The sequence below is a fragment of the Maniola jurtina genome, chromosome 10 (assembly GCF_905333055.1).
Source record: "Maniola jurtina chromosome 10, ilManJurt1.1, whole genome shotgun sequence".
Classification (NCBI taxonomy): Eukaryota; Metazoa; Arthropoda; class Insecta; order Lepidoptera; family Nymphalidae; genus Maniola; species Maniola jurtina.
This window is the reverse complement of record NC_060038.1, coordinates 12,768,137-12,795,636: the sequence shown is the minus strand read 5'-3', so window position 1 is coordinate 12,795,636 and position 27,500 is coordinate 12,768,137. Positions and strand designations below refer to the sequence as shown.

Below are 27,500 nucleotides of genomic sequence, written 5' to 3'. Positions count from 1 at the left end.
ATAGGTTTTTTATGATTATGAAAATCTCTTACCACCTCAACACCAAATGTTTGCATGTTTATAACCGATATACATCCGGTCTTCTGCCTGTAAGAACAACACCACTGCTCAGCGCCACATTGTAGTCTGCTTTTAAACACATATGTGTAGCCTTTGTATAGAATATGATGGCCCTTCTTTGTAGGCACACACTGTACTAACTCGTCACCTGCAAGTGTACAATAAAATCAATTGAATTGTAAACTTTTTATAACTTGTAAGTTGCTCTACAATACAAAACACCAAATGAAAACTCAAATGATTTTTATTTCGCACACCAAATACAGATTTATATTACAATATATGAATGTCTGTACACATGAGATATGAAATTAAATATACAATAATTATAAAAATGTAAACTGTAGTAAATATGTAAATTCAAGATTTTTGAGAAAACAACACTATGCAACATATTCTCGTTCGGCATAACTTGTTACTAGTCACTGTCAATTGTCAATTTGACAAGCTCGCAGAGAAATATTGAAACTTCGTTCAGTAATCACACAAATATAACAAGTGGACTTACCAACAGCATTAATATAGTTAGTAAATAATAATTCTTACAGAAAATGACAGTTCAAATCTACTATATAAAAATAAGTCGGGTTTTCCTTCCTGACGCTATAACTCCATAACGCACGAACCGATTTCCACGGTTTTGCATTCGTTGGAAAGGTCTCGGGCTCCGTGTGGTTTATAGCAAAGAAAATTCAGGATTTCGAAAAACCTAAATCCACGCGGACGAAGTCGCGGGCGTCAGCTAGTTAATTTATAAATAGTTTCACAAGTCTACGGATATTTTGTCGAGCGCTGGGAGCGCTGAAGTTTTAGTTACTTAAAGCATTTTTGTTTTCTAGAGCCACTTTTTGCTTTATCGCGAAGAGGAAATCCTGTCATCAAAATGGGTGGATTTACATTTCTCAAGCAAAGATCTCAAGGTAACAAATTGAGATGGTGGTGTCAATACGCAAACAAAGGATGTAAGGCAGCTATTTACACTCACGATAACACAATTATAAAAACTGTTGGTGCGCATGATGCATTGATTCACGGAACTAGCATCACATGTCGGGTTGCCACTCATTTAAATGCACAAATAAGAAATAGTTAAAAATATTGTTTTTCAGGGTTCCCTATCTTCAGAGAAAATAGGAAGCTTTCTATTAGTGAAAGAATTTTCAAAATCGGTTCAGTAGTTCCAGTGATTACTTCCTACAAACAAACTTACAAACTTTACCTCTTTATAATATTACCTAATACCTAATGTAGATTTATTTATTCAAGTTATTGATCAGTAACTAGTAATTTATTGATTTCATGGATTTTGAATGTCATTGAAGTCATTGAAAGTCTGTTGTTAGTTAAAGAAGAAGTTGATATCCAAGAAGAAACACATGAAGCAGAGGATTTAAAAATTAATGAGAAATTTAATTTATATGACGAACTAGAAAGATATTTAAAATATATCAAAAATTTTCACACAGTGTTTTTTATACAAGAAATTGTACCACAATAGAAATATGCTTTTGCATATTTCTACTGTGGTACAATTTCTTGGGGTGAAAAGTTTATTGAGCCAAATTTAAAATATTATTAAACATATTAAATATTGGTGTATAAATGGCGGAAAAAAATATTTAATCAATGAGTACAGGACTAAGGAAATCACAAACGTTCCAACAAGAATGTCAAGCATCGTTTAAAATTAACAATTCCATTGAAGATGGAAAAAAACTGTTTATTTCATCGTTAATCGATAAAATATAATCATCACAGACCAAAGAAAATTCTTATTCAATCAAAGATAGTCTTCCTCAAGTTAGACGAGTAACCCGGACAAAAAATAAAAAAAAAAAAAGAGTTCGATTTAAAAGCCATCAAAAAAAAATTAAAGACCTAATTACAAACGACAGAGTGAAAAAATATTATTGTCGTTACACTTTTAAAAGTTAGCTTTTGCAGTTTTTTTTGTGAGTGAGTAAGAAGGAATAAAACAAACAAAAAGCGTATTTTTTAAAGTATTTGCCTCATTTTATGAAAAAGTAAAACACGCCATCCAGACAGTGAAAACACTTCTTTGGCTTAAAAATGATAACTAGTTACTGTGCATTAATAAAATATTTAATGGTTTTATTTCTTTTGTTTGATTGCATAAACGAAAAACGCTTTTATCTTATTTGAAAATTAGTTTTTGTAGGTTATTATTTTTTTTTCACCGAGATGTGGACTCGCAATGTTTGACATGTTTATATTTTGCTACCCGTGCCGATTGAACATCGACAAAAAATTTCTTCCCCATCTCGAACCCTGTTGCTTTTCGGGAACTTTACATATTGACCCGCCTCGCCCGCCTACTCGTTTGTTCGCTATTTAGATATTTAATATTTATTTATTCAAGTTATTGATGCATAGTAAAACTTTATTGATTTTATAGATTTTGAACAAGTTGAATTCCTTGAACTTGAAAGTCCGATATGGATGAAAGAAGATGTTCAAGTCCAAGAAGAAACACATGATACAGCAGATTTAAAAATTAATGAGAAATTTACTTCTTATAAAGAACTAGAAAAAAGAATCAAAAATTATCAAACATTTTCGCAAAGTGTTTTTTACATAAAAATTAAATTAAAAATTTAAAAAACCCCCGACACATAAACCTCTAAAAAGTAAAAAAATAATAGGTAAGTATGTATGGGCCCTTTAAGAATAGTATAAATAGTAAAGTTTTTATCCAAGCGTTCGTTGCGCCAGGGGACCGCTACCTATCATAAACTATGAAAATCATCTGTTATAGAAAGAATAGTCTTTAGCGGTCCCCCGACGCAACGAACGCTTGGATAAAAACTTTACTATTTATACTATTCTTAAAGGGCCCATACATACTTACCTATTATTTTTTTACTTTTTAGAGGTTTATGTGTCGGGGGTTTTTTAAATTTTTAATTTAATTTTTATTTCACGCTTTTTAAACTTTTATTTATAAATTACCGTTTATTTGTGCCATTCTAAAACCCAATTTCTATAATAATATAAATCCAATAAGGCAGCTAATATCTCTTCAAAAGTAACATCAATGTTATGTTAATTATACGTTCCATGAAATATTTTTAACCGAACATCACTAAATCAAGAATTATCTGAATGACTCACATAGTTTAACACGACCAAAACGAAATATCTGTTTCTAACATGTCGTTGCTTTAAAAATGTACCCATTTTACGTAGTCGTATAATATTATAGTTCGCTTTTTAAGATATACGATTAAATTGAAATCGACTTTCACCCGATGAAATAAGGAATAAAGTGGCTTGTATTTCATTTTGTTTGTTATTGCATGTCAAATTTTTATTTGACATAACTTTCAAAAACCGGTCAATTGCGAGTCTGCCTCACACATGAAGAGTTCCGTACAAGTTTTTTTTTATGTAATGACAATTCAGTTGTCGGATTTTTCTCTTTACTTGGGCCACAGGAGTAAAGTGCTTGGGCTATAAAATATTGCTACCTGCCTTTCATGATTCTAGGTTAACGGGAAGTACCCAATTTATAAGTTTTGATTCTCTTGAAAGATGCGACAGACGGACACACAAACAGACAACGAAGTGGTGAAGGAGTTTTCCTTCAGGAAACCTGCATGCTTGAGAGTTGGCCATAATGCGTGAAGTCTGCCAATACGTGCTTGGCCAGTGTGGTAGCTTCTCATTCTGAGAGGATACTTGCGCTCAGTAGTGAGCCGGCGATGGATTGATCCTGATGATGATGAATTTTAAAGTATTTTGTCAAAGTAAATAAGCTGAGTTCAAGCAGATAAAATAAAAGAAGGTGCGCCTAATGTATCATCCAAACCTGCGCGACAAAGCGACTACGAAGCGGGAACCTCAGTCGCGCGGAGGGTCATCGCCTCCTACGATATTTAATGGTTACATGCACACCTACGCGACTGCAACAGTCGAGGTTACAACATCTTTTTATTCTCTACAGATGCCTACTGAACCCTAAAAATAGTTTGACTATGGTTTGGGTTTTGATTGATTGTTCGTGGCCTTTGGTTGACTGTTGGATATTATAATTGAATTGATGTTTTCCCGTTTAACTGTGATTATAATGTTTAATAAATTAGAAACTCCGCGCCTACGATCCAAAGTATCGGAGTTTTCCAAAACATCATTTTCAAATAAATAATTATGTATCTAGGCAACGTCCATCTTGACAGCTTGACATTTGTCAATTGACATAATATTATGAACCTCTGTTACAATAGTGAAAGATCCCAGGGCCACCAGCCGTCACGTATTTTCTGACGAACGAAATGTGGACGATTGAGTAGTGTTAGTATGTACTAAGAACGCGTGCCTACAGACCTGCTAGCTTACTTAGACGGCCAATTTTCAGGTATCAGGTAATCAAGGTACATAAAAACATTACTTACCTCACGTAAATTCTCCGATTTTTTTAATTTTAAGCAGATTTTTTTAAATATTAATAATTAATTGACATAAGTAAACTATAAGAGAGTGAGAGAGAAGTCAATATACCTATCCTAATACATGTCTCACTCAGTCTCATGCGCGTAGATAATGCCCTCGCGCTCAAACCCACAGAGGCATTAAAATTGAATTTAGGGGATGATTGGCCCTCTGGATCGGTCTGTCTTCTTGTAAAAGGTTTTAAAATAGTTGTCTGGTGGACATATATAAAAATGGCGCATCAGAATTTACGTGCAGTTAAGTAATTACTTATTTTGGGAGCTTTAAAGCGTTTGCAAAGCAATACGGCCGACGCGGGAAGTGTCTGGGAGTATTGGCGACTTATTTTTAAGGATATTGCCTAAAATATACGTAAAAATCAGCTTGGAGAATTTACGTGACGTAAGTAATGTTTTTATGTACCTTGATTATCAGATACCTGAAAATTGGCCGTCTAAGCAAGCTAGCACGTAGGCTAGGCATGCCTTCTTAGTAATTACTAACACTACTCAATCGTACATATTTCCTATGTCAGAAAATACGTAACCTCTGGTGGCCCTGGGATAAAAGTAATAAGAAAACCAGAAAAGAGCTGATAACTTCCAAACGGCTGAACCAATTTTTTTGGATTATAGCTAAGAACACTCTCGATCAAGCCACCTTTCAAACAAAAAAAACTAAATTAAAATCGGTTCATTCGTTTAGGCGCTACGAGGCCACAGACAGATACACAGATACACAGATACACAGATACACAGATACACAGATACACAGATACACAGACACACAGATACACAGATACACAGATACACACGTCAAACTTATAACACCCCTCTTTTTGGGTCGGGGGTTAAAAAGAGATTGTATCACAATAGAAGCATGCAGGAAAAATAGGATCAAAAGGTTTATTGAGCCAAATTTAAAATATTATTATATTAAATACTCGTGTGTAAATGGTGGAAAAAAATTTAAATCAATGAGTACAGGACTAAGGAAGTCAGGTACGTTCAAACAAGAATGTCCAGCGTCATTTAAAGTGAGTGTGACTGAAGATGGGAAAAAACTGTTTATTTCATCGGTAGATATAAGGCATAATCATCCATTAACAAAAAAAATACTTCCTCAAGTTAAACGAGTGACCCGGACGACAAAAAAAACTTAAAGTTTTAATTTAATTAAAAGCCATAAAATAAAAAATTAAACACCTAAATGCAAATGAGATTTTTTTTTCCCGTGTGTGATCTGCGATCAGTCGACAGACTATAAGCAGATTTGTTATGGTCGGTTATGACTTTTGCAGAACTTAGGACCAGTGTCCTTAGATCTGCACATTATCGAGCACATTTGCCCGCTTCAGATGCTTTATCCGATCCACTGTTAGCAGGCTATGTGCCAGTTCATTAAGGTGCCTCAACAAGCGATCTCGATATTTTGTATTATACTTATTGACTTCCTCAATCACTGTTGGTATTTCCAGATTTCTGTGTTGCGAGTAAGCAAATGAGATGAATAAAAAAATTGTACACCATCGACAGTATAAGATTCAATAATATTACACCATTGACGTATATTACACGGACTTTTCCAAATACTTGTGCTTTAATTCATTGCTACCTGACTTTCATGGTTCTATGTCGACGAGAAGTAAGTACCCTAAAGGTTTTTATTCCCTTGACAGACAACGAAGTGATTCTGTAAGGGTTTTTTTTTCTCTAGATATACGGAACCCTAAGTATAAAAAACACTGTGTGAAAATTTTTGATAAGAAACTTAAAACGAACATTTTTTTACCTACCTCACTATTTATTGTGTCACAAAGAAATGTTACGTCTTTTCAGAATCCAAATCATTATAATGGGTTCAAAATCTGCGCAACATCTGAATTTTTATTTGTTTCATAAAGATTTTACCCAACAAATTGATATTATTTTCTTGATGTAAATTGTAATCTCTATTATTACAATGTTACCCGTCTCCATCATAGCAAATGGCTGCAACTACAACAGCAGAATGAAAAGGGGTTTTTTAAAAGTAAGCTCGACTGTCACTTTGACAAGACCAAATAATGCAAGTCGGAATCTAACTCCAAGTTTTGTTTATTACTTTATAACCACAAATGATTTAAATTAATTTATATTGGTGTTTTCTACAAATGTATCAGTTTAACGATTCACATGGGATATAATACATATGAATATGCTGCGTTAAAATTGTTTAAATAACTTTATTGTGTTTACTTTGAAAAATGTTTTTTGAAGTTTGAACAATAATTTAATTTTCAAATTTTATTGCTTGAAAAATGTTATGCCGGCATTTATAGGTCCTAAGTATATTAAAGTCACTGAACATAGTTTTAGAATAAGTGGAAGAAAGATTTCATGACAAAATTTAGACATTAAAAACTCAGTGTTGTTCCATGATTAAAAGCATACTTTTATCATTTTATTGTCCTATTGCTAAATCAAGAACAGCAGTAAACATTTTATTCATGGAAGAGAAAAGTTCATTGTGTATTTTACTTTTAATAAATGATTCATAATTTTTCAGCATTTGTTACTTATTGTATTATCCTTGTGTACCAATGTTGCAATATGATTAGCAATTTAGTTCATAAATGTAATAGCATTAATCATAAAGAGTTACCTAAATATTAAAAAAATTAGGTATCCTGTTTTTTTTTTTGGATAGAAGGCCTCCTTTCTTTAAGGATCAACAAACCTAATTCACCATTTTATTATTATTACTTAATAAATTATTTTTATAAATAAATTACCAGTGTGAATTATACTGCCTACAGATTTGTCAGTTTTGTTAGATTATAAGGAATTAAGCTTGTTGATCCCTGTGTATATTTTGTTGTATTAAAGTTTAAATATATAAACATTTTATGAGTTCTTTTATTTATGTCCTAATACAGCGATAGGTATCTATTTTATTCAAAATATCATACAAAATAGTAAGTAATAAATTAGTACCTAAGTAAAAAGTTAAAGCTTTACTACATTAAATTAAGTAAGATTTAGAACATTTTATTTATTTACAGATCTACCAGAATGGATACCAATCTACTTTGTAAAGAACAACACTAAGGAATATCGATGTAATATATGCGAAGATGTCATCAGAACAGATATTCACCCAGCAGAATCTTTACAACACATTAAAAAGAAACATAAAGAAATCTACGAACTCCACAAGAATTGGAAAAAGGTGGAACATGATGAATCTGTCGGATTTCAAATTGAATTCCTCCAATTAAATGAAAAAGATAATTTAAAGCCACAACCTGTTATGGTAGAACAGATTTGTGAAGTTACCGGTGAAATGGTCAAGGTGGAACAGAAGCCTGAAGAAGATGACCACTTTCTACTGGTGCCTTCTAAGAAAAAGAACAAGATCAGCTGCGGTAAAAAAATCTGTTTACTGTTTCAAAAATTGTATTTTAATTGCTCCTTTAATTTGATTTGGCCAATATTTTATACAGCATCAGCATCACATTTTCTAAATTCTGATATTTATTATTAAAATGACCCAACACTATTTTATCAATGAGCTAGATCAGGTTTTTAATAAATGAAAAGTATTAATAAGAGCTGTATGTACATATCTGAAAGTAATGAATTTCCAAGAATTAATTTTAATTCATTAATTTTTGACTTGAAATTATGTTTTTATTCCATATTTATGTCTATGATAGTTAGTATATTTTAACTATGTTGCATATATTTTTAGAAGTAGCAATTTATTTTTACAGAATTTGGTAGGAAACGCAGCTGGGTGTGGAAATACTTTGATAAACTAACCAACATCATATACCGATGCAACCTCTGCAATGCCGTCTTATCTATAAAGGGATGCAATACTAACAATATGAATCGTCATGTACGTACAAGGCACCCTGTTATATATAAAACGGAGGTGGAAAATAAACATGATGACACTACAACAAAAAGTGATATTGATTTTGTAGATTTTGTGGATTTGGGCCAGAAAAAGGATGACAGTTTTTGCAAAACTAAGGATGATACTCTACGTAAGTATTATACACTTATTATATACTAGCTGATGCCCGCAGCTTCGCCCGCGTGGATTGGTCAGATCCCCTGCAGCATCAGGATTGAGGAGTTGGACTCCAATTTTTTATGAAACAATGTCGCAAAGTTCCTCTATCGATTAAAAAAGAAATGACGCAAATCGGTTCAGAAATCTCGGAGATTTCGGTGTACATAGGTAGAAAAACACAACTCCCTTTTTGAAAGTCGGTTAAAAAAGTAGCCTATGTTACTCCCTGGTCAATTCTCTACTTGTCTGTGAAAATTCCGTCAAAATCGGTTCAGCCGTTCCCAAGATTAGCCTTTTCAAACAGACAGACAGACAGACAGACAGACAAAAATTTTAAAAACGTGTGATTCGGTTATAGTATCGTTCAATTAACCATATGACCTTAATATGCGGTAGTTATTTCGAAATTACAGACAGACACTCCAATTTTATTTATTAGTATAGATAATTAGTCTTGAATTCGGATTAACAGAAAGGGTTCCGTACCATCATGAGAGAAATAGCACTTTTTAATTTTGATGGTGGCTATTTTAATTTTTTTTATTAGAATGGCAATAGATATACACATTCTGTGAAAATTTCAACGCTACATATTATGGTTCATGATACGGCCCGCTGACAGACAGACAGACGGACGGACGGACAGCAGAGGCTTAGTAATAGGGTCCCTTTCGGGTACGGAACCCTAAAAATGAAACATGCTTAACTTCATATTATATTCTTCACAAAGAGGGTCTTTATTTCATTCAGCATTTGAAGAAGAAATTTTTAGCTCATTATACATGAATATATATCTTAGAAAAGTTTATGTTATTTGTCACAAGAACTTCCAATGTAGTTAACTAGTCAAAATCCTCCATACTAATAATATAAATGCGAAAGTGTGTCTGTCTGTCTGTCTGTCTGTCTGCTACCTTTTCACGGCCCAACTGATTAACCGATTCTGATGTTTGGTACAGAGTTAGCTTATATCCCGGGGACGGACATAGGCTACTTTTTATCCTGGAAAATCAAAGAGTTCCCACGGGATCTTTAAAAACCTAAATCCACGCGGACGAAGTCGCGGGCATCCTCTAGTATTATCTATTATTGAATCTGAAAACCACATAACTACTCTACAAATATTTGAAAGTTCTTTATCGATATAAATACTGACCGGTCAATATGTATCATCATCATGATCAACCCACCATCCGCTTACTACTGAGCACGGGTCTCTTCTCAGAATGAGAGTGGTTTGTTCATAGTCCACCATGCAGGCCAAGTGTGGATTGGCAGATTTCACTCAGCTTTGAGAACATTATGGAGAACTCTCAGGCATGCAAATTTCCTCACGTTTTCACCTTTTACAGCAAGTGATATAATTGTTTAAAATGTACATAACTCTGGAAAGTTAGAGTTACATGCCCAGGATCGAACCCACGAGCAACTCAACAGAAAGCTAACATTTTCAACAGTAGGCTATCACTGCATTTCCTCAAATGTTCTTGAATGACGCTGACTGGTGATAGCGCTAAGCCTTGTGTAGCTATACGCGTTTATGGCTTTCTGCGAAGCGTTCCTGAATGACCAACGCTGGCCCTACATGATCAAGTTTAAGCCCAGTAAACTTGACGGTGTATGGCTATCAGTGTGCATGTTGTCATGCACACTTGACGGTGTATGTCATGGACATTTGACGGTGTATATCATGCGCGCTTGACGGTGTATAGCTAATCGCCAGCGCCGATAAATAATCAGCGTGTAAAAGAACTAGCCAGGCATTTGAATGATTGTCTTTACAGCAGATATGATGAGGCAACGTCGCAGCTGGATATGGTCGTACTTCAACCGGATATCCGGCACACTGGCGCAGTGCAAGCTCTGCAACCGCAACATCTGCCACGGAGGGAACGCCACCGGCAACATGAACCGACACCTCAAGATGGTGCACAACAAAACTGCAGGTGTGTAACCACTCCACCATTAGTTATCCTTATTATCAACTCAATTCATTGCAGACCCACCACAGCACAGGTCTCCTCTCAGAATATGAAGGGATTATGCCTTAGTCCATCATGCTGGATAAGTGTGGGTTGGCAGGCTTCACAGTTCACACACTTTTGAGAACTTTCATGCATGCCGGTTTTTCTTCACAATGTTTTACTCCACAGTTAAAGCAAGTGCTTAAAGTGCACATTACTCCAAAAAGTTAAAAGTGCCTGCCAGAGATCAAACTCTGGACCTCCTGAATAGAAGAACAAGACAAACAGCACTGATAGAGGAATAGCTTTGTGTGCGAGTAGAACTGGCACCATTGTACAAAATATAACAATAGTGTTATATTTTGTACAATGGTGCCAGTTCTACTCGCACACAAAGCTAATTGCTTTTTAATATTATTTGAATTGCAAAGCTGCCATTTTAAAATGTTTATTATTTGTTGTTATAGCAACAATAGAAAAACACACTGTGAAAATTTCAAATCTTTATCCATTACCGTTCATGAGATACAGCCCGCTGATAGACAGACAGACAAATGGATGGACAGCGAGGCTTAATAATAGGGTCCCATTGGCATCCTTTGGGCACGGCGGTCTAAAAATATCTTACTTACTATTTGGACAGTTCCAGATAACCACAACTGGATATGGAAAGTGTTTGAAAACGAAGCAGAAGAACTAGCCTGTAAGATTTGCCATTTCAAATGCATCAAGTTCGACAACGTTGATAACAGTATCAAATGCATCCTCCACCATCTCAAGACGGAACATGGAGTTGTTTCTAGCGATCAGATCATCACTGAGACCGAGTATGAGGTCGAGAATGTTACATAAAGGTTTTATGTTGAGTAAATGTAGTACCTATTTTATATTTTTAAGTTTGTAAAGTAATTATATGCCTATATATATACTTATTTAGAAGTTATTGGTTTGGTTGAGTATTAAAGTTCGCTTTAAGAAAATATTGTCATGAAAGTCGAGAAATGTGCTGTAGTCTATTTTAAGTATACGCATGCCTGTAACTTCCTCAAAATTATACTAACTCCTTGCATATTATACCAGCTAATATCATATTCATGTCCTCAAACTTAGGTGCACCTAGGATGGACCAAATACCGAAGCCGAAGGTTGGCTTTTACCTTGCTTGGCCCTTAGCTTATCGTAATGGCCCGGCTGGGCCAGTGGCACACACACACATACAAACTTTCGCCTTTATAATATTAGTGTGATGACGCTTAGACATGGATTAGAAAGGCAAATAATATCACGATAATATTACGTAAGTATAGACGAATAATTGTAAACGCTATTAATTTTACGTCCGTATCAGAATATTGCGTCAATATTTATTGACTGTCTGTTATTTCTAATCCCATGCAGGATTTTCACTGAACTTGAGTATTTTAATAAAATGATGATAGGATGTACTGTCATATTTTTACGATGTTTACCGTATATATCTATATAATTTTAAAATATCGCGTACAACCAAATCAGCACCAATATTTTCTTAAGGCGAATAATTACTATTAAGTTTATAACTATGTGGTTATTAATCAATTTATTTTACTTATATATATATATTTTTTTTTCTCTCTCGTCTGGCTTTTACAATGATTAGCCAATGTCAAGTTTGTAGTTATTTGTAACAAGTTAGCTAAACTATGCAAGTATGGACCCCGTCTGTGCCAGCGCTCGCCGACATACGCACGGCACCCCCTTAGAGTGCTTTCCAGTCAGTTTTAACAAAAAAAAAAACACTCCAAAAAGTCACAACACGCGCGCCAGCAAACGCCACCACAGACGAAGTCCTACTTATATATTACTTTTTTTTTTCTCTCTCGTCTGGCTTTAACAATGATTAGCCAATGTCAAGTTTGTTGTTATTTGTAACAAGTTAGCTAAACTATACAAGTATGAACCCTGTCTGTGCCGCCGCTCGCCGACATACGCACGGCACCCCCTCAGAGCGCTTTTCAGTCAGTTTTAACAAAAAAAACACTCCAATAAGTCACAACACGCGCGCCAGCAAACGCCACCACAGACGAAGTCCTATATTACTTTTAAACATATATTAATTTCATTTATTTAAGATCTGTAAACATTGTGAATAGTCTGTGTGCAATAAATAATAATAAAAAGTTATTAGTGTATCATATCTTTTAGGTTTCGTACACACGAGCAATTTGTGTATCTGCAACATTTTATTAGCGATTAATCGTTAAACACGTCGCGTGTTGTATCAAATCAATCGCAATACAAATTCAAACAAATGAATCATTCAGTGTTTTTCATAATACAATGTGGATTTGATATTATGGAAACTTGCGCAGACAAAAGTTGCTCGTGCGTGTAAGCACTTAAAGTTTGGAATCAAGGGCACATACTATTTTTTTTTTAATATAATTAAGTGTACTATATAGAAAAATTTTACTAAATAAATCCAATCCAGGTTTATAATTTTTTTATTCTTTAACATTTATCCATACTAATATACTAATATTATAAATGCGAAAGTGTGTCTGTCTGTCTGTCTGCTACGTTTTCACGGCCCAACCGCTGAACCGATTTTAATGAAATTTGGTACAGACTTGGGATACATCCCGGGGAAGGACATAGGCTACTTTTTATCCCGGAAAATCAAAGAGTTCCTACGGGATATAAAAACCGATATCCACGCTGGCGAAGCCGCGGGCATTCTCTAGTCCAATATAAAAGTCCCTGCAGCATTATTTTACCGTGATCGCAAAACAAGTTGCTTCAGCGATGTAAAGCTGAATTTGTCCATGGTGATCAGCAGTCTGCGCCTCATCATGCATCACACAAAAATATCCACTAGCTAGATACTAACTAAAGGCATAACGCATAACTGGAGTAGGTTCCTATGGAAATGGAGCCGGGAGGGGTGTGTGCGAGAGCTTAGTAATGACAACTGTTAAGGTGCCCACGCGCTATAACTGAACTGCAGCGGAACTGCGCGTCGCGGCAGCGCCCCGCACGATATCCTCTCCAGCCGCGACGCGCGGCAGTGACGCGGTACGCGCGTCGCGGCTGGAGAGGATATCGTGCGGGGCGCTGCCGCGACGCGCAGTTCCGCTGCAGTTCAGTTCGAGTGCGTGGGCACCTTTACCCTTCCCGCAGCGCTCCACTACCACAGGAGCCTCCTCAGTTATAGGTACGCTATACCTATAAATTCTATCTCTATGGTAAACACACGTTAAGAGGGCTCTCTCCGTCACTCGTTTCCACTCGTTTCATACAATCGTAGTTCCAATTTCATTTGAATACTAAGCAACCTAAGTCCATGAAATTTTGCAGACATATTCTAGAAACTAATATCTATGTCTGTGGTTTTCCAGATTTCTGTTAAAATATTCGGTTTCAAAGTTACGCGGTCTTAAAATTTTTCATAGGAATCTTGGAGCCCCTGTAATTTTAAAACTACATATTTTTAGAAAAATCTAAAACACCACAGACACAGATATTAGTTTCTAGAATATGTCTGCAAAATTTCATGGACTTTGGTTGCTTAATATTCAAATGAAATTGGAACTACGATTGTATGAAACGAGTGGAAACGAGTGACGGAGAGAGCCCTGTTAAGAATTTTTTGTACTATGTACAATCACAGGTCTCCTCCTAGTGTTCAGATTTGATTAGGTAGGCAGGTAAGTCCTTGTTTTGCTCGCACTATAATTTTATTTCCAATGGCCCCCAGATCGCGTACTTTAGAGATTTGGAGGCCAAAAGGACAGAGTATCGTGGATCAGTGAATTTTTTGGCAGTAAGTAACTTAATTAAAAGAAGATGAAAAAAGTTCTTCCGAAATTAAGTATCTACCTTTGATAGAATGACGAATACCATTTTCGAGATAGATGTTATTATCAAACGAAGCAATAAATTCGATTAGTGTTAGTAGCATATTAAGTTTACCCATGCTTTTGTGCATGTAGGCACACAGCATTCAATGCTTAATTTGCTATAATCCGCTAAACCAGATAAATCTGCATGGTGCAACATGCAGCATGCGATATGCACCACCTGCCCTTCCACTGCTAAACATGCAGGAAAAACCAGCTACCAGGCAAGCAATACGCATCACCACAAAAATCCCAAAACTGAGCTCAATACTGAGCTGAAAGCTTTTTATGGGTTGAGGCTTGTCACTTGTGCCACACTGCACACATGACACAGTTTATTCCGGCGCTTCTTCATACTTGAGGCATTTTGGCTTTAAGGGCCAATTCACACCGGAACGGCAGCGACGCGACGAGGCCAGCCGCGGCAGGCTCGCGTCGCGTGGCCTCTAGCGGCCTCTCAACACCAGTTTAGTTTCTACATTCGGTGTAGAGCAGGGAGGGCGCGCCCGCCCACAGCCTCGAGTGGCCGCTACTAAAAATTGCGTGGCCGCTAGCGGCCTCTCGTCGCCGCAAAAACGTAGTGATTATATTCCTTTGGTCGCCGCAGGCAGTACCACTGAAGCGACGCTCGTGGGCGCGAGGCCGCTCGCAACGCCGCAAGCGGCCGCGCGATCTTTTCAAACTTACTTTCAAGATACTGATCTTTTATTATGTAGATAAAGTTTAAAATTCTTTCACACTGAAAGCACACTGAAAGTGCTCGCCGCGCCGCTGCCGTTCCGGTGTGAACCGGCCCTAATGCTCAAGTGGATGAAGCGCTGGGATAACCAACCCATATATGTAGTTATATGATGTGGGTATATGATGATGTTTGGCACAACTTACAAAGTAAACATTATTTTCTTTATACCTACCTATAGGTATAGAGAAAATATAACATTAGGTCAAGGTTAGACCACCTACGCCCAACACTGTTCTTTGTATCGGTGATATCTTGCTTGCGTAGGGAATGACGTCACAGTCAAAAGGTCGTCCGTGATAACACAATGAACGTCCTTCTGTATCAAAGTTTTACAGTTATCTTTAACCACCAATTTATCTGTAGGTATTATGAATTCCGAAAATTACCTTTCTTGAGCACATAAAAGTGAAAGAAAGCGACGAAACATATGTATTACTTATTGTAAATGTAATGATCTTTTTTATTTACTAGTTCAATATCATGATCAACTCATTACCGGCTCACTACTGATCACGGGTCTCTCGTCAGAATAATTTGCCATAGTCTACCTGGCCAAATGGCATACATCTTTGCAAACATAAGGTATGGAGAACACTCAGACATGTGGATTTCCTCACAATGTTATTCTTCACCGTTAAAGCAAGTGATATTTAATTACTTAAAACACTCATAACTCCGAAAAGTTAAGAGGCGTGCCCGGGATCGAATCACCGACCTCCCGAATATGAAGCGGACGTTTTAACCCCTTGGCTGTCACCGCTAGTATGTAGTTAGAAAATTCAAGGTAGGTAAGTAGGTATAAGACGCAATGGTAGGTTATGTGGTCGCATGAGTATGAAATTGTTCATTATTTTTATCAATAGAGAAATTGTTGTAAAGTAACTAGTTCAAATTATATTTTTTATGGTGAGTGGCAAATAAAATAATGACCTTTCCATTACGTAGATAGGTAGGGGTACTAGGTACCTAGTTGGATTTATAGGTAAAAAGGTATCTGTACCTTTGTAAGGGAGATGTACGTACCTACCTATCTGCTATTTCTGACTGCGATACGAAAGTCTGACTGAAAAGCAAATAAATGCTTACCTACGCACATTTTGGTACTTTCGAACGTACTTCAAATAAATGGCGGCCCATTCCCAGGGTTGATCCAGTACGTAAATTATTATTATGGTAAGAGCGGGGTAAATTAAACTGACGTTAAACTCGTGCGTTGTATGAGAAGCGTCTGTTTAAGCCGCGCCCTAAAGTTTTTTTAATAAGAATAATAAGACCGTACACGTTTTACTAAAATTATCCTCCATATTTTCCTCAGCTGAATTAATAACAATGGTCAATGGCAAGCAAGTGATCTTACTAGACGGATACACGTATTACAGGAAGAACAAATGTGGGAAGCTGTTCAAGTGGGCGTGCACCGCGTCCGCTTCGTGCAAGGCTTGCTTGAAAGTGGACGACAACCTTTACATCTACCACAGAAATCCAGACCATTGCCATCCTATGAAGAATTATGTGAGGACTTCGTCCGGGCGGTACCTTAGATTGTAACAAACAATCGGCTAGCATTTTTTTTTAATTTACAGATTAGCGCTTGGCTGCAATCAGACCTGCTAGCAAGTGATAATACCGCCTAAGATGGAGTGCGCTTGCCTAGAAGTTCCCTATTCACTCTTGACTTCCGTTCCGTTTTTCCTTTTGAGGTAGGGAACCCTAAAAATGAAAGTTTTCGCGGGATTTTCACAAAACCTAAATCCACACGGACGAAGTTGCATGCACCATACCATAAAGTCAGCCAATCACAACAATCAACATCGTAACAATATGATAAGTAGGTAGGTACCTACCTACTTAATCACAACTTTCGCAAAAGACCAGCTGATAGAGGCACGTACCTACCTATGTGACGTAATTTATCTATTAATTATCTATCTAATTGTGATTAAATATTTTTGAAATTTCATAGCGAGAGCCAGCGAGGGCCAGACCTTCGTTATTTATAAAGGGTTTTTTACCCACCCTTTGGAGGGTATCTGACAGAGGATTATCACGACTGTTAAGTGTCTGGCAATGCATGACGTGATTTCTAATACCATTCCAAAGAAAATATAAAAAAATTACACTTAAATAAAATACCGAAGGTCTAGCCCTCGCTGGCTCTTAGTCCATCACTTGTTTTTAAATGACACTTATCAGAAATAACTAGTGGGTAGGTATAACTATTTTTTTAAGGATTATATAGGTAAGTATCTACTTATTTAATAGTAATATATAGGTACTGTGATTAATATTAATTATAATTAAGAAGCTGCACATATTTTAGTTAAAACGATTCGATAATAACAATAAATGAAAGGAAAACCAAATAAGATTTTCATTTTGCAAACCTATTTGAAACTTTATATTACGGGACGCTTATGCTCTGGCTTCACCCTCAGTCTTGCCTGCGCAATTAACAGGGCTCTCTCCGTCACTTACTCCATACAATCGTAGGTAGTTCCAATTTCATTTGGATATTAAGCAACCAAAGTCCATGCAGACATATTCTAGAAACTAATATCTGTGTCTGTGGTGTTTTAGATTTTTCTAAAAATATGTAGTTTTAAAATTACAAGGGCTCAAAGATTTGTATGTGAATTTTTAAGACCGCGTAACTTTGAAACCGAATATTTTAACAGAAATCTGGAAAACCACAGGCATAGATAGGTATTAGTTTCTAGAATATGTCTGCAAAATTTCATGGACTTTGGTTTCTTAATATTCAAATGAAATTGGAACTACGTTTGTATGGAGCGAGTGACGGAGAGACCCCTCTTAAAACTGTACATAAGACCGAGAACTGCGCAATCTTATCTTTAGCAGCTTTTAGAACTCCGCGGCATACCGTCTTGCCGTTCACTACGCAAACTGGCTTGTGCAGTAAGCTCTCAGGTAAGACGGGAGCTTTAAGGATAAAGGAGCCCTCTAGGATTACCTCCTGATTGATAAGTGTATCTACTTGAGTACCTACCTTCTGTTTATAGGTGAAAGCTCCCAGTTATTTGATTTATGTAATTTAAAATGGGGTCAATTTAGTGGGAGGCTTCGGGAATGCCTAGTTACCAATTACGAACCTTCCAGCAAAGTCGCGCCACCAAGAGTTCCTAATTCCTATACGATGCTGCGTAGAAACTATCTAGTAATGGGAAGGTATGAGTTAATAAGGCTGAATATGCTTTCCTGCGTGGCCCGTTTTCGTCTTAGGCTGAAATCGAGAGAGTCAGACTTAAGACACCGTTAAAACGAGACAGCGTTATACCACTGGCATCAATTTGTCTCGTTTTAACTGAAACTTAAGTCTAAGCAAAGTCAAAGTGCGCTCAATAGATTTCAACCGAAGACAAACCTGATTATGATGATGTCTGCTAACAGCTCTACTACTTATCATTATATTAATAATATTATGTACTTAAGTAGGTTATTACGTAGGTGAGGGTTGTCAAGCCCAATGCTGATCAACTTTTAAATTTAAAAAAAAACTATTAAGGGAGTATAATTTTTTATTACTTAAGTAGTTATACTTAGAAATCAGTCTTGTAGCAAAATTAATTATGTAGGTAGTTATAATTAGCAACAATCAATCAAAATAAGTAAATAATAATAATCAGTCTTATGATCATTTAGTATTTACATAAGATAGTCGGTTGGGCGCCGATTGCGTTAGCCAAACATTGGAATAGGTTTAATTAATAGGTTAAAAAAAAACTTGAGTAATATTTTTGTTAAAAAAATATATTTGGTTTTCAATTGATTAGGCACTTTAAATATATCTTATTTTTAATATAATAGGAAACATAACATGTAGTACTTTTAATTAGGTGTAATATTATTTAAGCAAGAACTAAAATTGTGTCAAAATTATTTTATTTACCCTAAGATTAGGTACCTACCTACTATAAACTTTTGGTAAGTTATACAGTACTTTGGATTATACAATATAAAAAAATACTAAATAATGTAATCAAATTATTATTTACAAAAATAAAATACTATGTACATGAGTTAATTTGGCAGTATCCATAGTTAATATTCTATACGTACTTACTATTTACTTAATTAATAAAAAAAGTTATGAATCTAAAAAATTGTTTCTAAAATCATTTTTAAAATCCTGCTTTGTTTCAATGGGTAGGCTCACTCTTATAAAAATAAAGAAAACTTGCAAATACCTAATATACAAGTGAAAATCTCCTATGCTATCTAAAAGACAACATTTAATTATTTGATAGGTAGGTACATATTATAGGTAAAACTACAAAATTATTTTGATTCTAAAGAGCCTAAATACACATTGGGCCAAGTACAACAAGTGCAAAGTTTTTGAAGTATATTTTCTGCATGCGGCCTGCTTTCCGACCTTAATTACAAACATCAAAGTTACCTTGGTGGCATCTGAAGCAATGTTGGCTAGCAAGCATCGGGCCAGCAATGTGTACTGAACTTATAAAGGCTATAAACACACTATTTCGCCGGCATGGGCGGGAATGCAATGAGCCGCCATGCCAGTTTCTATGGTTTGTGTAGATCTATTAGACCGGAGGCATAGCGTGTTTGTAGCCTTCAGTAGGTATCTAAAGAATTATACAGACACAAAGTGTGACGACAGCGACGCCGGACAACGAAAACTGTAGGGAACACAGAATGCGCGCGTACGTGCGATCGATTTGTAATACAATGAATTATTATGAACTGTAAGAAGCACAAGTTAGTGATTTAATCTGACGATCAATACTGATTAAACGGCTGTTACATACAACGCGCGACAGAAACATGTCTTACATGGCAAGTGGTAATATAACTGTAATAACTGTACTGCATTTAGAGAAGTGCATGTTTGAACCGCGCTTTCTAGATAATATTGCAGCCGTACTTCGTATACCTAGTTCCAGAAAATGGAACACACTTACGCGCGCAGTCAGTGTGATACTGCCGTGCATCTTCGGTCGCGCTTTGTGTGTTTCAGGCTTAAGTGTTTATAAAACACAATAGCAAGAATAATATTTAAAAATGCAAGTGCATAACTTACTGACGTTCACATATTTAGACTGATACAATTAGATATGTACAACACTACAACATACAGTAAGCAACAATAATATACTTAATTAATATATGAACTACAAATTTAATGTTAGTGAAATGCCGACGAAAATTTGAGTCATTATGACTTATATAAATCTAACAGGAATTTCATAGCTTAACATAGTTTTAAATGTTCATTTCGCATCAGTAAATAACATATGTACTTATGTAGAGTTTTTTCATATGCAGGAAAAACAATTTTAATGCCCAGTTTCAATTTTCCAAATTCCAATCCAGTAAGTACATTCCAGCACTTCCAAGATTTGAGCGGTAAGCATTACTGCCTATTCAGTTACATATACGTATATCTCAAAATTAAAATGTAGCAGTATCCTTTCCTACAGGGAACATAGTAAAAAGAATGAAAGGTAAAATTTAGGGTCATCTAAAATTGATTTGGACCATATCTATCATAATCCTATAATTTATTTTATTCTGATATTGGACTGGATTTGGTACACTGTAGTAGAATCAACAAACTGTTCACATTATTCCAGAAGCAATCCAAGACTGGATTGGATAACTGGAATGGAATGCTATTGGAATTATGTAAACCTACTGAAATGCTTGCTTATATTAAGCAGGTCTTTCTGGAAGAGGTGGCAAGCTGTAAGACTTTCCATCTGGAGTCATCCAACACGTAGGGGGGTCGTGGTTATGTCTTCCGATACATTCTGTAACTTTACCAGCATTGTTAATCCTCAGCTTTGCAGGACAGGAACGGCTGAAGAAGTACCAACAATACCATAGTTGACTCCCATATGCCTTTTTGTACATGAATCTGAATGTATGGTTTTGATAAATAAACAATTTTGAATTGCCCCTTGTGTTAATAAAAATACCTGAAAATAATAATATTTTTAGACAGATTTTCAAGTCTACACATACACTAGATACACTAATAAACTATCAGTACGTAGAACTGTGTAAAGGCAGGCAGGTAAATAAAACAAATGAGTAATTGTTTATATATTTAATTGAACAAGGATTATTGCAAGCCTTTTTTAAATATATAATGCAGCTAATTCTATTATACACAATCGCTATACTAAAAAGGTCTAAATTCAGTGCTATTCTTTCCCGTATAGGGAACAATAAGAAAGGGATGGGTAGCAATATATTTAGAACTTTCATCTTAGTTTAGTGCAAAGGTTGTGTACAAAAGAATTAGCCAAAAAATGTACTTCCCACTTGGTTAAGTGTTTTCCATTAAAAAGGAATCAAAATTCAGGTAGATACATATCAGTCATATTTTATTCAAATACTTTAGTTATTTTGGTTGAAAAACAATAATAATTTTGGACTATATTACATTACATATTACATCTATTTAATAGGTATCTTCTAGGTATTGAGTATTATTTGCCGAGAATCATAGTAAAGAGATATTAATTGTATTTTCTTGTAAAAGAAAATATTGCTTACTGTTACCAACAATTAACTTCACTAAAAGTTTCCTTTATTTAATAAAAAAACACTATTATACATGGGTAAAACACAAGATAAAATTTAGGAACAAAATATAACTTTGGGAACATTAATAGCTGAAGATATTGCACATTTAAACTCAAGGTTAAAGAAACTTTATTTATAAAACTTCTATACAGATCAACTTATATTTAAAAAGGTTTAAATAAGCTCAGAAGTTTCTTAAATAAATTGTTATTTGCAAAATAAAATTCTTATGAGACTTGCACATGTTTGACAATATTGACATTAATTAATGACATTATTGACAATTGACAAGCTGATAAGGCATAGATAATAGAGTAATACGTTCCGTTCCGAATATATTCTTTGATGTTTTTATGCATATTTTTGAAGTTTTTGATTTATGATTTTGAATTTTCTAAATGTATGAAATGTTCTTACTACCTAAATTAGTTTAGAAAAAACTAAGAAGATTGCAAAAACCTTTTTCTACTTCCATGCTCGGTTGACATGCAATCAATGATGATTTAAATCTATGGTTGACAGCGAAGTCATTTGAAGATATTAGAACATTAGAAATATTATCATTTGTAAATGGCAATACTCATAATCGCCATATTATAACCAATGGTTATAAAGGATTAAGTGTAAGGTCTTTGATCATAACCTATTGGTTGATCAGCACCGATCGCACATTCGCACCCACCAGTCGAGTAAACAAAGTCATGATGGTGGGATCAAAAAGGCTAGAATACAGAGCCGTAAAGTCAGTTTAAAAAAAAAAGTCTTGACGTCTTGGTGACGTCAATTATCAATGTCATATTTTCATTTGTTATGTTTGTTATTTTGGGATAGTTTTTAGAATACCTATTTTTAATTGATGAGTGCGGTGATTTTTATTGCGATTGTGATTTATATAGATATCTGATACAAAGATAATATGTGTGTTTGTATATAGTTTTAATACTTCTAGTATTAAAATTATTTGCAGTGTACCTTTTCGTGTTTTATTTGTTGATTTATAGGTTATGAAGACGCGTACGATTTTGTTGTTGTTTATTTATGTCTAAGTTATTGTTTAATTGATGGTTGTACATACTGTTGTAAGCCTTTTATTACGTGTATTCTTAATAAAGATTTAAGCAAAAAATGAGTGTTTCATTATGATTCTGCAGTGTCAACATGGGTGCAAGCCAAGCTTGAGGTGAGCTGATAAACGTTAATAAAATGAAATCTCACATGTCCTATAAGGAGATTCTCTTTAGTTATATCATTAGCACTTATAATTCTTAGTATACTTATGTGTAAGTTAAGTTGTCTTCTTACAGTAGTTATATACTTACCTATCGCTGGTTAACGGCAAAGCCAACAAAATCAATGATTGAAATTCTATAGGCTATTGCACATTTCTGAGTCAATAATGGTTCAGTCTCTTTTGTTATATCATTGGCACTTTTAATTCTAAGTATGTGTGTAAGTTGTCTTACAGTAGTGATATAATGACCTATCGTGGGCTAACAACACATTTCTGTCAATAGGGTCTCAATATTGAAATAATCAAGAAACAGACTGAAATTCAAAAGTAATGGTTTAAATCCCAGCTGTTGTACTATTATCATACCCACTAATGTTCTATCTTTATTTCATTTATTCTTTCAATTTTTTATATTTTACAAAACTCAGACACATTTGTTAATATCTCGTTTATTTCAGAAGCAAACTTTATTCCGACAAGAAAAGGCAGTACTTTATTGGTGCACGATGGATATGCATTCCGTTTAAAAAATAAACTGGCGTATGGTAAGAAGCAATGGTACTGTACCTCACGGACCAAGACCGGATGCCATGCTGACGTAACAACAGTATTCCATCAACTCCGTACCCTCGTGAATAGGGTAAGAAACAAGCATAATCATCCTCCACCAGGTTTTTATCGACGCAATGATGGATCATTTAGAATTGTGTAATTTTAATTTTAAAACAGATTTTATTTAATGTTACATCTTTCTTAATGTAACTGAATGAGGCTAGCACCGATATTTGTATTATTTAACTCTAGAATTTATGGACTATGTGTTTGAAATAAGAAGACCATCAGCAATGTAACCACAAATTCTGAATTTTCGGTTTTTTTTTTTATCTGTACTGTAAAACCTACCTACCTGTTAAAAATAATTCTAGGCAGACAGACAGATGGACAGACATACAGACGACAGTGATCCATCTTATAAGGGTTTCTTTTTCCTTTTGAGGTACCAAAAATTTGAATAATAGTGGTACAAGTTTGATACAAGATTGAAGCTAGGGAATAACATTGGTGACGGTATTCTTATTTGAACATTGAATTTGTATAAAAGACTGAAGAGTATAGATCAATTTCCTACCTCTTAAAATAAGATTGCTTATAAATTTTATGATATTATGCTAGAAAAATAACAATATGCTCAATTTTTTATGTATTACCTATAAGTTTTTAGTTTTAGCTATACTGTTCTGAAATTGAGACTGATAAGGTTTAAGTAGATTAAGTGAATTATTTATTCATCAAATTAAAATGATGAATGATTATATTAATTCCCTGTGTATTTAGAAATATTTTAATATTTAATCCCCTGTGTACCTATTCCTAATACTAAATGACTATTTTTTGACATTTATCCAGGACTATTATCAAAAACCATACATACTCATACCATAACTTTAGAATTTTTATACACATCGACATTGGTGAAGCATTGTAAAAATAAAATTAAGCCTAGGATGAACCATTTAATTCTCGCTTAGAAAGAACTGATTTGTGTGACTTATGTATATAATATAAGACTGATTTTTAATTTTCTACCTCATTGTACCTCAGATTTTGATACATTTTTTTACTCTGTGTAATTAAGCTAGGTTAGTTTGTCTGTTGAAGTTAACATTATTTTTTAATGATTTTTGGAATTAGTTTATTAGCAATTAAAATAAATAAATAATTGTATTTTTTGTTGTTTTATTTCAAATTTAAAATTGAAAAATAGGTAGGTATGTTCACTTCATCTTAAGTTCATCCATCAAATTATAATTTCTTTGGATTCACCCAAGCAATTTATGCCACCACTAGCTGGCCCCCGATCTGGTAACAGATAAAATTAAAAAAAAAAAAAAAAACCGACTTCGAAAACCACAAACAAAAAGTAAAGAAAATATTTTTGTTTCTATACGTGTAATGTATGAATGAAGTTGGGCGAGCTTCACACTTAGATTTCTAGTTTCTTTTATTATGCTCACTTGTGTGGTTTGCTGTTTGTAGTTTTTGAAGTCGGCTTTTTTTTAATTTATTTTTTACTAGCTGTGCCCGCGACTTCGTTCGCGTGGAATAGCTGTCAGCGCGCTTTATATAGCCACGGACGCTCAGGCGCGAGGCGTGTAGTACGTACTCTGTACGTTAAAAATGTTCGCCGTGATTCTTTAAATTGACATAACTTTTTTATTTATGAACCGATTGACATGAAATAAACACTAAATGTTAAGTGAAGCTTACTACAATATATTAGTGAAAACCGTATCTAAATCGAATAAGCCGTTTCTGATATTAGCGTGCACAAACAAACAGACAAACAGACAAAAAAAAATTAATTACAATTTCGGGTTCGGCATCGATATAATAACAACCCCTTCTACTTTTTTTTATATATTTCCATTGTACAGACACCACTTTTCTACAATTTTTATGTATAGATTTCACAATTTTAAACCCTTGTCATTCTGAGAGGCGATCCGTACCTACTCGATAGTGGGCCGGCGTAGTTTGATCATGATGATGAAATAAGCCTATATACACTCCTAAATACAACTTAGACGGGAATGTGTCTGCACATGGGAATTGACTTGAAAGTTCATGATAGCCAAACTACGTTTGTTTGGAGCTCGCAGCGAATGAACTCCTCTTAACTTAGGTTTGAAACTGCACACAAAAACACTAATGTAGGAACATGAAGGTTAAAAATAAAGGGACACTTAATATGAAATCACTTTAATTTCATTTGAACACAATGAAGCATTGTGAAACAAGCAAGATTTTATAGTTAATAGGTCCTACTTAATAACTAAATTGTTATATTTTGGTTTTGGATTGCTGACTTAGTTACTATAGCACGAATCTTATAGTAGGTACAGGTAGGTAGGTACATAATATATGACGCGTGAGTTAAATGCCATCGGCACCGGTTTGATATTATAATATTTTCAGTTGGTAAGCAAATATGGATGAGCTAAGTATAGCTGGTGCACTTTTTGACGGCGGTTCCAGAAATAAAATTAATAGGGGTTGCGGGAGGGGACCTTGCCTACTTGGCCTCAGGATTGAAAAAGGCAGTTTTTTAAAGAATTAAATACAGGTTTACTACAAGATTACAAACATGTTCAAAACTGCCAACCCTGTTTGAGACCAGCATTTACCGCGTTGGACCTTCCGAAGTAATATTAGTTTTTCTCTATACATTGGGCCACCACGCTGGTACATCTGTACTGGAACCTTAACTTTCATCAACCGTTACCCACCCGCAATTCGCACCAACCACAAACCGCCTGAGTTAAGCTAAACACTTATCCTCGAAGTGTATAGGTACCTAATATTATTGACAATCTGTCTTCAGACCTTATAAATATAAAAAATAGGTCACACCACAGAAACTTGGCGTTCTTTCTGATTTTCTCCTTTCAAAGAAGTTTCGAAGAAGAAGAAGAAGTTTCAAAGATTTCGCAGATTTTCTATTAATAAACTACTAGATAAATAAATAATCGGTAACCATTTTTTTAAGCACGCTCGAAGGTGTCAAAAGGTGCATAATGGTACATTTACGTTTGTGTAGTTTTATAATATCTTTGATCAGTAAAGGAAAAGTTCTCCCTTTTGGAAGGAGAAAATCAGAAGGAAATTCGTGTCAGTGCACTAGCTCATATCAGCTGAGGATGGCACTTATCTCACGTTCTATAGGTACTCTCTTTGCTTATGGCCTAATAGAAATATCTGTCTCCACCTAAATAATAGGATTTTGACCAGCTTTGGGTCATATTATCACTATACTTATCAGCTAACTTAATCGGTAGGTAATTAATTGGTTAACCACAAAAGGTTTTCTAATGGCCATATCTCCATTGAGAATAGGATTTTGCCTAGCTGTCTGTCACTTAACTTAAAGTAAACTAGATAAAGTTCAAAACTAACATCTGACTGTTGTAAGTAATCAGCACTCTTTTTAACCCCCGACCCAAAAAGAGGGGTGTTATAAGTTTGACGTGTGTATCTGTGTACCTGTGGCATCGTAGCTCCTAAACTATTGAACTGATTTTAATTTAGTTTTTTTTGTTTGAAAGGTGGCTTGATCGAGTGTTCTTAGCTATAATCTAAGAAAACCGGTTCAGTTGTTTAAAAGTTATCAGCTCTTTTCTAGTTACTGTAACCTTCACTTATCGGGGGTGTTATAAATTTTTAATTTACACTTGTTACAAAAAGCACTAACAAAGTTTTAGCGTTACTTACCTTATACGCGTTTTCCCCTAGCTTCTCAAAATATAGTATACATATATTATATGTATATTTATCTACCTATGGATGGATATGGATTGATTGCACCACTCCTTCGCTTTGTATCGTCGAGTAAAAATTATAAAAATACGACACTCTCATACAATCAAACAAATAAAAGGACGTAACGGCGAAATCTTAATTCTAGAAGGCCGCCATTAAAAAAATATTTATTTTTATATCTACTTACTGGACAGGTGTCCCTTAAAAAATTGATTTCGACCAAA

The 27,500-nt window shown here is 34.9% G+C and overlaps 1 protein-coding gene and 4 long non-coding RNA genes across 8 annotated transcripts; 3 read left to right on the top strand and 2 right to left on the bottom strand.

Annotated features, from left to right (window-relative positions):
* Window positions 1-815: 815 nt before the first annotated feature.
* Window positions 816-12,221, top strand: LOC123868953. 4 transcript variants are annotated; one of them, XM_045911668.1, is made up of 5 exons: window positions 816-1,022; window positions 7,553-7,915; window positions 8,264-8,542; window positions 10,359-10,517; window positions 11,179-12,221. In XM_045911668.1, exons 1-5 carry the CDS (start codon window positions 944-946, stop codon window positions 11,385-11,387), a joined length of 1,089 nt encoding a protein of 362 aa, XP_045767624.1. In that variant the 5' UTR covers window positions 816-943; the 3' UTR covers window positions 11,388-12,221. The 4 variants fall into 4 exon arrangements, with proteins under 4 accessions (XP_045767624.1, XP_045767625.1, XP_045767623.1 ...); XM_045911669.1 differs by having other exon boundaries at window positions 816-980; window positions 10,356-10,517; window positions 11,179-12,219; XM_045911667.1 differs by having other exon boundaries at window positions 10,356-10,517; window positions 11,179-12,219.
* On the bottom strand, window positions 5,853-22,181 carry LOC123868968. Its single transcript, XR_006796769.1, has 2 exons — window positions 19,894-22,181; window positions 5,853-5,918 (listed from the first exon to the last, which is right to left on the bottom strand). It is a non-coding gene; the product is annotated as an uncharacterized LOC123868968 (long non-coding RNA).
* LOC123868988 lies at window positions 10,789-15,212 on the bottom strand. The gene is made up of 3 exons (XR_006796788.1): window positions 15,163-15,212; window positions 11,758-11,763; window positions 10,789-10,798 (listed from the first exon to the last, which is right to left on the bottom strand). It is a non-coding gene; the product is annotated as an uncharacterized LOC123868988 (long non-coding RNA).
* On the top strand, window positions 15,414-26,940 carry LOC123868978. The gene is made up of 3 exons (XR_006796778.1): window positions 15,414-15,427; window positions 25,854-25,866; window positions 26,683-26,940. It is a non-coding gene; the product is annotated as an uncharacterized LOC123868978 (long non-coding RNA).
* On the top strand, window positions 22,372-24,828 carry LOC123868974. The gene is made up of 2 exons (XR_006796775.1): window positions 22,372-22,908; window positions 23,418-24,828. It is a non-coding gene; the product is annotated as an uncharacterized LOC123868974 (long non-coding RNA).
* Window positions 26,941-27,500: the final 560 nt, after the last annotated feature.

What these genes read in the sequence shown, in the direction of transcription:
- LOC123868953 (XM_045911667.1), top strand. Translation starts at nt 944, where the DNA reads ATGGGTGGATTTACATTTCTCAAGCAAAGATCTCAAGGTAACAAATTG. An exon ending in AAAGAACAAGATCAGCTGCG is followed by an intron (nt 7,916 to 8,263) that starts GTAAAAAAATCT and finishes TTATTTTTACAG; the next exon opens with AATTTGGTAGGAAACGCAGC. An exon ending in AACTAAGGATGATACTCTAC is followed by an intron (nt 8,543 to 10,355) that starts GTAAGTATTATA and finishes TTGTCTTTACAG; the next exon opens with CAGATATGATGAGGCAACGT.